We start from the raw sequence: 12,701 nt of genomic DNA, 5'->3' as shown, positions 1-12,701 counted from the left end.
ATGTGAGTGACTATAGCCTAGGAACATGTATTCCGGTTGCCTCAAGAGACATATTCTAGCATGGAAGTGGTTACAAGAGATTTTATTAAAGGATAGAGAAAGTCAAAATTAAAGCATTAACCAAATACATTAATAGGGCTACTACTGGTAGGTAAATTATATCAAAGAAGGGAAAATTCAGCTATGTATTTAGATACTCTCTGGTGACATTCTTAGCTTTTGGGTGGGTGAAAGCTAGAGGGCCACAAAAATACATTTTTCAAGGTTTATCTGATGGTCAAAAGGATGTTAGGTTAGACAGGAGTTGGCAATGAGTGCCTGTTAAGGAAGGGCTAAAAACAGCCCTGAATTTGTGGTTCAAAATCTTGGCAATCACCAAGTCCTAGTTGAGTTTTCAACCTTGCACACACATCTTCAACACAGGCATGGCCTTTTCTTGCTGTGCCTCCCTGCCCCCAGAACTTTAGAGTTCTACATCTCAGTAGTTAAACTTGGCATGCAACTAAATGAATACTCAATAATTCTCAACCTGTAGGTTGCAACCCATATCAGATATCCTGTGTATCAGACACTTACATCGCGATTCTTAACCGTAGCAAAATTACAATTATTAAGTAGCGATGAAAATAATTTTATGGTTGAAGTCACCACAGCATGAGGAACTGTATTAAAGGGTCGCAGTATTAGGAAGGTTGAGAACCACTGCACTAAGGTTTCAATATCGCACAGTAAGCACAGACAGGCTGTTGGGAAAGGATACCATTCATTCATTCTCTTGCTCAGTACACATTGAGCTCCCATTCTGATTATGAATATCCTTCTCTGTGTCAAGTCCTAGACACACAGAACTGAAGCAGGCTTAGTCCCTGCTCTAGGAGCTCTGTAGGGAGACAGATACATCAGCTAGCGACGTGGGGAGGTGAAGAAAACCCCAGTGTATCGGAGGCCATACAAATACTTCTCAGTTTACACTGCTTCTGTTTCTTTTCTGTTAGAGTTCTCTCCTTCACCAGAAATTCTGACTGATGCCTGTCAGTTCTGTTTGGCCATTAGAACCATTTGGAAAGGCTTGGCAAGTTTGTTTTCCATTGAGACTTGGGAACAGAGTATGGTACCGTGACAGAGCCTCTTCCACTTGCTGAACTGGGGCCCCGACACAACTCAGGCAACACTCACAGGCCTTGCCCTCACTGGTGAAGAGTTTGTTCCATGACTTACTTTTCATGGGAACTTAGTTTTTGTAATTGGAGGGCATTGCAGGTTTGAGGAGTCATTTGGATGTGTTTTGAGCCCCTTTTGTTAGAAGATGGGAAGCAAGACCCAAGGGAGCCGCTCATGGAGGAGGCTTCACCACTGGGTCCAAGTGACTGGTTCAGGGCTTGAGGGGAAACCGACATAGATTATCTAAGCTGTGCAGAAAGGCTTCTTTCTCTACTCTGAATGGGACCCAGGTCTGCTTTGGCTCTGCAGGGGTTAGATATTTGGGAGAATGGAGTGACAGAGGCACTGGTTATTTTATGATTAATGGGCAATAGATTCTGTGAGTTTTGAGCAGCAGTATGGATGGTTGACTTGGGCTCTGAACAAATGGGAAGCACCCCCCCACACACTCCCAATTTTTTTTGATGCTGTTATGGAAAGAGCAGCTCAAGTCAGTGAATATGCACGTTGACAGCAAATAGGACTAAAATGGGCAGAGGTGATCGCAGACGGCCTGAACCAAGCAGCTAAGTAGCTCTGTAAAATGTCAGCATAACTGAAGCAAACATTTGCTGGGTCAAACTCCAGGACCCAGACACTGAGAACCAGCAGCCCCAAACCTCATAAGCAAGATGGAAAGGAGAAAGGCATTGCTTTGTCTTTTTCTTCACTTACCGAATCCTTTTACCCCCAGGACCTAGTTAGCAACGTTTCTTCATGTGAAAACTACCTTATCTACATTAGAACAGAAAGAGAAACAGAAATTTCATTCTGAAATTAGTATGAAAATTTGTTGAAAACAGGAAAGAGATAATAACTCATGGTGGAATCCTCCCATACTGAGTGTTCAACTAAGGAGTAAAGACCAGCTTTCCCTCTTTCTTGGCTCTCCTTTTATCCCTCTCTCCCTTTATGTCTCCCCCTTCCGTCTCTTTCTCAAACAAAAAGGCTGTTTCGAGTATTTTATGGGAAGCAGGCTTGGATTCCAAAATGTTTTCCTCAGGGCAGAAGCACCCTGGACTACCCAGGGCTTGCTCTCTTTTTTTTCCCCTCACGACAACTCTGTAGTAAGAACTATGATTTCCATTATCCCTCGCCAGAGGGAACATTTTGGTGGGGAGCAAACAGTGGCAGTTAAACACTGATACACATACTCTGAGGCGTTTAGATTGCTCCCTTACCGAGGATCCTACTCTGTATTGGGAACAAATGGCTAATAGTGGCTGCACATTATGGTTCTCCAAGGAGCTTTACATACAAGCCAAAGGATTCCTTAGATCAGTTAGCATAGAACATAAGCGCTACACAATACGGGTCCATAGTGTGAACCCCGCCTCACCCACTTGGCGGCTGTATGAAGCTGTACTGAATTTTTCTGCTCCCCTGTTTTCCTGTTTGCAAAACAAAACTAGTAACAACTCTGGAGGGATGTTCTAAGGATACAATGAGTTGATAGGAGCCAACCTCGTAGAGACGGTCACATGGCTATAGCTACTTAAAATCCTGTCATACACACGAGAGAGCACTTCAAAGTGTTTAAAAGCCTGTATTACTCTTCCAGAGGACCAGAGTTCTATCCCCAGCACCCAAGTCAAGTTGCTCACAACCACCTGTAACTCTAGCTGTGGGGATCCGACGCTTCTGGCTTCTGTGACCACCCACACACGTTGCATACACACGATTAAAAGTAAGTACGGGCTGGAGAGACGGCTTAGAGGTTAAGAGCACACACTGGTTGCTCTTCCAGAGGTCCTGAGTTTAATTCCCAACAACCACACGGTAACTCACAACCATCTATAATGGGATCTGGTGCCCTCTTCTGTCTTGCATGCATACAGAACACTATGTACATAATAAATAAATAAATAAATCTTAAAATAAGTATTTACTAAGTAAATCACGAAAACTAAGTCTGTACATCAGTGTTTAGAAGTACTTCCCAAGCATAAAGCACAGCTTGTGTTTTCTATCTCTGAGAGCGTCTCTTTTGGAATCCTGCCTCCGGAAAATTTGACATCAATCAAAGAAGGGGAGTTTGTACTGTGTGTCTCCTACTTCGTTTCCTTGGACCCCTTCAAAACTTGTTACCTGGTCCATGGGGACCATTGGGCCCGAGGGCGGAGGCTTTTGTGCTTAGCCTCCTGGGAGTTGTAGTTTCCCTGGGTTCTAGCGCGTGCTCTGCCCGCAGTCTGGGTACTACAAAACCCACAAGCCCTCGCGGCACCGCCCGCCTCCGCCCGCGCTCCTCCGCCAGCTCGCAGCCCCGCCCCTCGGTCCAGGCGGAGGCGCGATGGCCGACCGCGGCGGCCCTTCCGAAGCGCCCAGCCCGCGGGGCTCTCCCCGGCCGGAGCCTCGGGCCCCGCGCGCAGCCGGGCCGGGCGAGACCCCGCGAACCGCGGCGCTGGCGCTGCGCTTCGATAAGCCCATCAAACAGGCTTTCTACAACACGGGCGCGGTGCTGTTCGTGTGCCTGTGCTGCGGGGCGGCGGTGCTCGTGTACTTCATCCTCGAGGCCTTCCTGCGGCCGCTGCTCTGGGCCGTGCTGTGCGGCACCTTCCTGCACCCGTTCAAGAGCTCGCTCACGCGCCTGGGCCGCCTGTGGCTGCGGCGCCTGCACCGCGCGCACACGCCCATCGTGCTGGCCGCGCTGCTGCTGCCGCTCTGCTTCGCCGACTACGGCGTCGAGGCCCTGGGCGAGCAGGCGCTGCGCCGCCGCCGCCTGCTGCTGCTGCTGGGCGCGGGTGGCCCTCTGCTCTACGGTCTCTACTGCCTGGGCAGCTACCTGGGCGTACAGGTGCTGCTGGCGCACGCGGGCGCGCTCATCTGCCGCGGCCTCGACTACTTCAGCAGCCTGTGGGTGAGTGCGTGCCGGGGGGCGGCGGGGGGGGGTGGTGGTTGGCGGGACCCGGGACGCCCGCGACCAGGAGGCCAAAGGTCCTCACCCGTGCTCCAGTGAGCGCGGGTGACCGCCCTCCTTCCCACGCCCGGGGAACTTGGCGCGCTTCCTTCTAGAGAAGCGGGTGTGATTTGAAACCGGCCCTCTTGTAGGGAAAAGGGCCCTTGGCTGAGACGTGCTGACCCACTTTGCACATCTGGCAGGCACATCAGGGTGTCAGATTTCGAGTCCAACTCGCCTTTGTACTGACTTCTTACCAGGCTAGGGGTTAATTAGAACTGGTTAACTCGAATTTCTCAAGCTCTCAAGCTAAAGGTTTCGTTTCATGCCGGTGATGTCCCAGAGTTCAGTTCTTTCACTATATATAGTTCGTGTGTGACTCTGGGTGCTTTTCTATGACTACTGCATTTATTATGTGTGGACCTTTGCACATCCCTTCTGGTCTAGGTTAGCAGTGGACCGGTAAAGAGAGGTAGGTCATGGTTGAATCGCCCAAGTGGCATGCTTAGGGAATTGAGGAACTTCCGAATTGAAAGGAATTTCAAGGATACTCTTAGAGACACATTTCCTGACTCAGACTACATCACAGGCCAGTTTGTCCACATATTTATTGGGCAATGTTAAAATGAAGTGGTTATTTAATGGTTAAGAATGTTAAGAATGTGGATCGATAAACTACCACAGGGGTTAAGAATGTATTGCAGGGATAGAGAAGATCCTAGAGTGCATGAGGCCCTGTGTGTACACACCTCACACAATTTCACTTTTATTCACTTCATTTGTTAATGAAATAAAGTTAATATGCCCTGACATTATTAAGTTACAAATATGTAGTTGCCTTTATTTGTTAAGCAGATTTCAACTTGCCAAAGGGTGTTGGTAGAATGCTAATTGATCCCAGGACCACCAGTTCACCTCTTGGTTCAAGTGTAAAGTTGATTGAACACAGGGTTAGGTACCCTGTCTTCAGGGTACATATAATTGTATATGAGCACATTATTTTTTTTGGTGCTGGGGGTTGAACCCAGGGCTTCATGTGTGCTACAGAGTTATACCTTCAGACTCACAAATTAGCAATTCCCATTGGAACACACATACGCAGAAGTGGGTGTACATTCTCACAGTTATGGGCCACAAGGATCAGACAGTGTGACTGCCTTAAAGATAGGTATGCAGTGGACAAATTTGTGGTAGACTTCTTACAAGTTGTGCTGGGGACCAAACCCAAGTGTTATTGAGCTCTAGGCAAGACTCAGATACTGATCTGTACCTCTAGCCCCATGGTTCACTCTTCAGTTAAATTCAGGGCTTGGAGAGATGACGCAGAGGTTGACCACTTGCTGCTCTTTCGCATGACCTGAATTCCTTCCCAGCAGCCATTTGGTCATTGACAACCTCCTGTAACTCTTTAACTCCAAGGATCCCAGTATCTTCTTCTGATTTCTGTAAGTACCTGCATACACACGGCTGTTTCTTATGTACACAAACATAAAAGTAATAAAAGTCAGTCTTTAGGAACAGCTTGAAAAAGCCTGGCGCACGCCTTTAATCCCAGCACTCAGGAGGCAGAGCAGGTAGATAGATCTCTGTGAGTTTGAGGACAGCCTGGGCTACAGAGTGAGTTCCAGGACAGCCAGGGCTACACACAGAAACCCTGTCTGGGGGGTGGGGGGAGAAAGCTTTTAAAAAAGACGCTAAAATTAGTGCCCCTTTGTTAAAAACAAGTCAGCTACATGGATTAAATTCCTCATATAAAAGACCATTATGTACCTATAAGAAAAGTCCTCAAGAAATTCAGACACGATTACAGATTTTGTAATATTTCAACTGTTGACAGGTGTCATCCATTGAATTCTAGGAAATGAGAAAGGAAAGGCCTACCTTATATGAATAGTGTGTGTTTTCACCTGGAGTAAGAGGTGACGATGCTCAGGTGTAAATTGGCAAGGAGGAGAGGAGGCGGGGCATTTCTGCATGTCCCTCAGAGACTGGACTTGAGGAACTGAGCTCTCGCGAAGATGTGTGTGAAACTCAGTGTATGTACCATTGAGGAGCCTTACTGAGGATACCCTTCATGTTTGTACTTACATGTGTTGAATTTGGGAGTTGGCAGTCAGAAAATCAGATCCAGGCTTTTTGCTTTTTAGGGGTTCTGTGAGTTGGACTCAGGCTCTTCTTATATGTGCCAATAACATGGTTTACTACTGGTCTACACGCACAGCCCTTTAATAAATGCTACTGAAAGGCTCCTAACTCAGCTGGTCACAGTGACGAGAGAAAGGTAGATGAGAAGGGAGATAAAAAATACAACAAGCACACCAGGCGGTGGTGGCGCACGCCTTTAATCCCAGGACTCGGGAGGCAGAGGCAGGTGGATCTCTGAGAGTTCGAGGCCAGCCTGGTCTACAGAGCGAGCTCCAGGACAGGTACCAAAACTACACAGAGAAACCTTGTCTTGAAAAACAAAAAAACCAAAACCAAAACAAAACAAAACAAAAAAAAAAAAAGAAGAAGAAGAAAAAAAGAAAGACAACAAAAATCACAACAAGCCCATTATAAAAGAAATTTATGATTGAATTACAAGAGTGTGGTACTCTAAAGCTGAGTGCTTTCCAGTTGATTGCAATTGGAGAAAAACAAGAGTCAGCTGAGTTTTGCCAAACTTTATCAGATAGGGGCAGGAAGTGGCGTGAAGCGAAGCGTGTTAGCCTTCACCCGACAGCACCGGTTGAGGCTTACCATGTGCCCTGGGCAGGGGCCTACTGTACGTTTTCTGTCATAGACCACAGTGTGTGGGTTGTGTGCCCAGGCAGGGCTGCCTGATCCAAAACAGCAGCTGTCATGCTTTTAGACAACTTGTAGATGTGAGCCTGCCTGAGGGAGGCCGAGAGAAGTACCATGTGAGCTGACACACATTCAGTGACCTGATGATTCATACCGTCAAGATCCACCTTTGTATTAGGCCCTGGACTGGCTTCTAACACTGCTACAGTTGCCTTGTTAGGGCAGTCCCGTCCAGTAGGAGGAAGAGATTTCATATCTGAAAAAATGAGAGAGTGATCCGTTCATACTCTCAACCTGTTGCTGACAGGCAAAGATCGGCTGTCATCAGAACTCCCTGGTTCCCTTCAGTAAGGGCGAAGAAACGCTCTCCAAGCACGTGTCTGAATCTTTAATTTAGAAAGCTAAACTGACTTCAGTTAAAAGGAAAAAAATCTAAAGAATATCAAAATTGGTCTAGTCCCAGCTATTCCCCTGGACTCTGCTTCTTTAGAAACCCATGTTGTCTGTTTACCCTGCTGTCTGTGCAGTGTTTCAGGTCCTGGGGGGTTTTCCTTTCTCTTTCTACCTCTGTTCATTTTCTTTTGTTACCGTTTACCCTCAATGGTTTCTTCTTCTCTGTCCCACTCCGGATTACTTAAGCTCTTCTCTCTACTCTGGTTCCCTCCAACTCTGTGTCCTGGTTACAAGTGAACGATACTCCTTCATGCTGCCAGCAGACCTTTTTCAACAGTTTCAAATGTGTTAGAATACTGACTTAGTCATTTCAGAAGGCTTAAGAAGAAGATTCATCTGATGCTCCATGCCCACTGAAACTCTTTGGGTGCTGTGGGGCTGGCTGTGCAGGATAAGTCTAGTAGTGTCCCTGCTTCACCTCTTCTCTGCTGAGAATGTTTTGTTCCCTCTTCCCCTTTGTTCAGACTTGTTGGTGGAGGGGGAAGGCCATCTCCAGTTTGCGCAGCAACGGTAGGTTTGATTTTTCCCTGGCCTGCCTCATTTTTATAAAGAAGTAGCATTGGAAACAGTGAGGGCTGAAGGATTAGAAGACCTTGAGGTATAAACTTGGCTGTAGCAGTAACTTGCTTTGTGACCTGTGACCAGCGCCTTACTCTGGGCCACTTAACCCTTCGTAGCTGTGCAAAATGAAGGGTTGGCTTGGGTGACGCCTCAGTCTCCTTGAGGTCTTGGTTCAGGGTCACAAGAAACCCTAGGAAATGCACCCTGGCCAGCCTTGCAGGTCTACACCATTCCACTTGGAAGCCCTTGTGAGGCCTGTTGCTGCTTACCTGGCAGCAGCTTAGAGGAAGTTCTTTCACAATTAAAGATTTGCTAAAGATTTGCCTATAAGAACTCCTGACTCCACGGACCATATGACAAAGAGAACAGTTTCAAAGTAGGAGAAAGCTTGCAGGAGAAGGAAGTACTTGAAGCAGTTGCTGCTCCAGCAGCGATTTTAGGGGAAGTCTGCTGCCTTCTGTCTGAGAGACTTAGGAAAGGGGGCCAGGAAGATGGCTCGGTGGAGAAAGTGCTTGAGAACCTGAGTGTGACCCTCAGACTGCAAACAGAAGCCAGCTGTGGTGGTGCATGGGCAGGAGATGGAGACTGATGGAGCCTGGTGGCTTGCTCCAGGTTCTGTGAAAGACCCGTCTCAGAAAAACAAAAGGGGGAAGAAGAAGAAAGAAAAATTGGAGAAATGATTGAGGCAGACATCCTAGATCCAGCCTTTGTTCTCACGTGGGCAGGTGGGCCTGCATGCACACATGCACTTTAACCCACTGAGCACTTACTGTGTTATTTAACGGAAAAGTATGCCATGGGTGGTTAATTGTGTCTCGTGAAAGGAAAACGTGATTGCCTTCCTTGGAGAGCTAAGTAAATGCTGCTAAATTTGATGCAGTCTTATATAATGTCTAGCTAGAAGATGATTGGATTATGTATTTTGGAAAGGACATAGAATATTTAAGAGGATAAATGTGGTAAGTATGCCCTCGGGTCAACTGTGGTTCAGTGATTTATGCCTGGGAGAAAAATCCCACACAAACAGGTTCGGTCGTAAGACTAAATGGATTTGAAGTTGACTTCTGGGCTAGGGAATAAAACACTGTTACCAGGCATGGTGGCTCTGTAATCCTAGTGTTTGGGGAGCCCAGACAGGAGGATTGTGAATTTGAGGTGTGCATGAACTACACAGTGAGATCCTATATCAAACAGAACAACACTCTAAAGGGATCTGGCACTAGAACCTGAAGGCTGGAAATGCAGCCCAGTGATAGAGTCTCTGCTTGGCCATGTGTGAGCACTGGGGTTAATCCCCAGGCCATAAAACAACCCCTTCCCTCCAAACAAAACAGACTTGCATGAAATGTGATCATTCAGTTATTTTAAAGAGTGCTTTGGGATGTGAAAAGTTTATCAAGGAGAGCAGGCTTGTTATATAAAGAACAGTTAAGCAGCCTGGAGATTTATATGGTCAGAGTCAGTTGTCCCCTTTCTGCGACACTCCCCCACACAGATGCTGTTGCTAACTGACTTAGCTTTCTAAATTTGTCTCTGTACAGGGGTGAGCATACCAAATATGTTTTTGTCTTGTTTTATGGATACATACTACACTATACTGTAGAAACCTTTTTCTATCATCCAGATCTTATGTCACGATAATGTATATTAAAACATGGGATGCTGTGCATCACTGCTCTCACTGGGCTGTTACCTGGCCTCCTCTTGTGGACCCTTTGCTGGTACTGCTTGCAGCTACAGTTCTTTCTTTTTAATCCTGCTGTGGCATAAATACTTTTGTCCAGGATGCCTATGTTTATGATAGATTTGTGTGTATTCCAACAAATTCAGGTAATAAATGGTTTTAACCATTGGTAATTATATTATCCCAAAACTCAAGTGTGTGCTCTGTCTTTTGAACTAACAGTATTTTTGTGAGTCTCTCTGAAGAAATACTTGAAAATGTTTGTAAAACTTTATAAGACCCAAGGAAGCATATTTTAAAGGAAAAACCATTTCTTTTTCTACTTAAGAACATATTAAATATCCTTAGAAAATTCAGCAAAGACGTCAAGCATAAAGAAGCACTGTCTGGGATCCAGCTGCCCGAAGATGGTTATTTTCATTTTTTTAATTGTTGCTGAGTATATTTTCACCATTATACTTCACATGCATAAATTTACACCATGCTCCTGAATACAGTAATCACACTTTTTCAATTCTGAATGCGTTTCCATATTTGGAGCAGTATTGCAAATGACACCTGAATATTTTGTATTTATCTGCACACTAGTGTTTCTGTAGAACAGTGCTGGAAGTGGAATTGGGGAGCTATTTTAGCCAGAAGCAGTGTAATCTGTGAGCTTCATGTTTGCTGGATAAAAATAACATGCTTTTCTTTAGATCAGAATTTCTCTTAAGAAATCTGGTGTTCAGTTTCTTTTTCTTTTCTTTTCTTCTTAGTGACACAGATTCCATGTAAGTACAGATAATTTCTCAGATAGACTTAATCTGGAGATGCATACCCTTTGTAGTTCTGCTTGCTGAGGGCAGCCTTTTCTAACTCCTCATGTTCAAACATCATTAGAGATAGGTGCTTACTCTGTTTTTAGACAGCTATTGGTTGCTGGAAAGATTTATTCTCATATCGGACTGAAATCTGTTGCAATTATTTCTGCGTCATCACTGCAGACAGTGAAGTGTGCCTCGTTCCCAGATGATCGTCCCCCACTATCCTGACTTATTGTTAATCAACTTGACAAGCTAGAGTTATCTGGGAAGATTAACCTGAACTGAGGAAATGCTTCCATCAGATTGCCTATAGACAAAGTGTGTAGACATTTATTGGTGATATGGGAGGGCCCAGCCTACTGTGGGTATTGCCACCAGGGCTTCAGTTTCTCCCTCCAGATTCCTGCCTTGAGATCCTGCCCCAACTTCTTTCAATGATGAGCTGTGATGTGGAAGTGTAACTAAATAAACCCTTTCATTCCCAAGCTGCTTTTAGTCATGGTGTTTGATTGCAGCAATAGAAACCTTAACTAAGACACCCACTATCTGAGAATAGCTATCAAATATTGATATTCTCTACTTTGTAAGCCAGAGAGTTCACCCATCTAGCTATGTCTATATCATATTATAATTTTCCTTCACTTCCTTAGCCTGAATTTCATTGCTCATATAGTTTGTTGGTGCCAAGTTTCACTTTTATAAGCAGACATTTATATGTTGACTATTGAATTTAGATGCTCTCTCCTCAGTCCCTGTTTGGTACATTGGGATTTGGATGTGAAAGCACAGCTCTGCATTTCTCTTCATTAATGTAATCTGCCTTGAGTTAGCACATTGTTCTAGCTGTGGGTACCTTAGGTCTGTAGGTCGGCAGATCTCTGTTCCTGCTCTTCCCAGGTTTGTGTAAACTGTGGGTCTGATTAGCACTTTCCCAGAGCTTTGTCAACTTTTCACTCATGACCCCTTTTTACCTGAGAAAATTTTATGTGACCTTAGCTGTGTAGCTATATAAAATAGGTTTATAATCAAACATTTGGAAAATCTTAAGTTTATTTAAATTTTTAAAATTTATTTTCATTTTATATGTATGGATGTTTTGCCTGCATGTATGTCTGTGCACCACATGTGAGTAGTACCTGTGGAGGCAGAAGAGGGTATCAGATCCCCTAGAACTGGAGTTACAGATGGGTGCTGGGGATTGAACTCAGGTCCTCTGGAAGAGCAGCTAGTTCTCTTAACCACTGAGCCATCTCTCTAGCCCCATAAACATATCTTAAGATGATTCTTTGGTGTATAGATAACCTTAATCATTTATTAAAGATAAAAGCAAATTTTCATACTAATGAGATGAATGTGCTTATTTTATTTTTTACATAGAGATTTAAATCTTGGCCACATATTTAACCTGCAGGCACAGCATTTTCAGTATTTTTTTAAAATTTATTTATTTATTTATTTATTTTTGAGACAGGGTTTCTCTGTAATTTTGGTGCCTGTCCTGGATCTCATTCTGTAGACCAGGCTGGCCTCAAACTCACAGAGATCCGCCTGGCTCTGCCTCCCGAGTGCTGGATTAAAGGCATGCGCCACCACCGCCCGTTGCATTTTCAGTATTTTTAAGAGTTCAATTTTATAACCAGTGCTGAGAGTGTCACTTTGCATTAGTACACAGTGCAAATGTCAAGGCTGTTTTTTAGGGCCATTTCAAAAACTACTGGAAAGTCTGTCATGGACTCAAGCCAAAAATCACCTGAATTTATTTATTTTAAGAAATTGGTCAGCAACTCAAACAGCAGTTTCAAAAATCAACAATTCTAACAGCGCACGCACTCCACGGATAGAATAGTCTGGTACCTATGTGCTGTGGAGTGATGCCAAGAAAATACTTACAAAGTTGTTCTTTTTCCATAATTAAAAACTACTTTGTGTAGGAGCAGTGAGTGCAAGTGTGCACTTGGGTTAGAACCAGGGCTTAGTGAAATCACGTGACTTCACTGCAGGAAACACCCCAGACTTGTATGCATCAGATTTTGGATTAAGTTTTCATGGTTGTATGTTCAGAACCTGTGCTGTTGACAGATTTTTCATAATCTTGACATTCATTTATGGATCACAGCCCCATAAGCTTAGAAGCTGGGTTCTAGCCTTTCTGTTGAGTAAGTAACTTGTCTGGGGACTAATCACCATTGTGTGCAGTAGTGCTGAAGTCCATCCCTTTCCTAAGGATCACTCTCTCCTTATGAAAATTGAGCAGACTCTGCTTTCATTTTCTAGCACCACTTTACCCTGTGGTTATGAAAGCAGACTGCTAGGGCTG

At 44.8% G+C, this 12,701-nt stretch overlaps 1 protein-coding gene across 4 annotated transcripts in view; it reads left to right on the top strand.

The window, feature by feature from the left end:
* The first annotated feature begins 3,467 nt into the window (after positions 1 to 3,467).
* The window catches only part of Tmem245 (transmembrane protein 245), an 81,008-nt gene continuing 71,774 nt past the window's right edge, over positions 3,468 to 12,701 (top strand). For all 4 annotated transcript variants that reach the window (XM_042271198.2, XM_006985275.4, XM_006985276.4 and 1 more), the window contains exon 1: positions 3,468 to 4,057. In XM_042271198.2, the coding sequence (XP_042127132.1) occupies positions 3,491 to 4,057 (567 nt within the window). In that variant the 5' untranslated portion in view covers positions 3,468 to 3,490. The remainder of the gene's footprint in view (positions 4,058 to 12,701) is intronic.

This window comes from Peromyscus maniculatus, chromosome 2, assembly GCF_049852395.1.
Source record: "Peromyscus maniculatus bairdii isolate BWxNUB_F1_BW_parent chromosome 2, HU_Pman_BW_mat_3.1, whole genome shotgun sequence".
NCBI classification, from domain to species: domain Eukaryota; kingdom Metazoa; phylum Chordata; class Mammalia; order Rodentia; family Cricetidae; genus Peromyscus; species Peromyscus maniculatus.
This window is presented reverse-complemented; position numbering and strand designations above follow the sequence as displayed.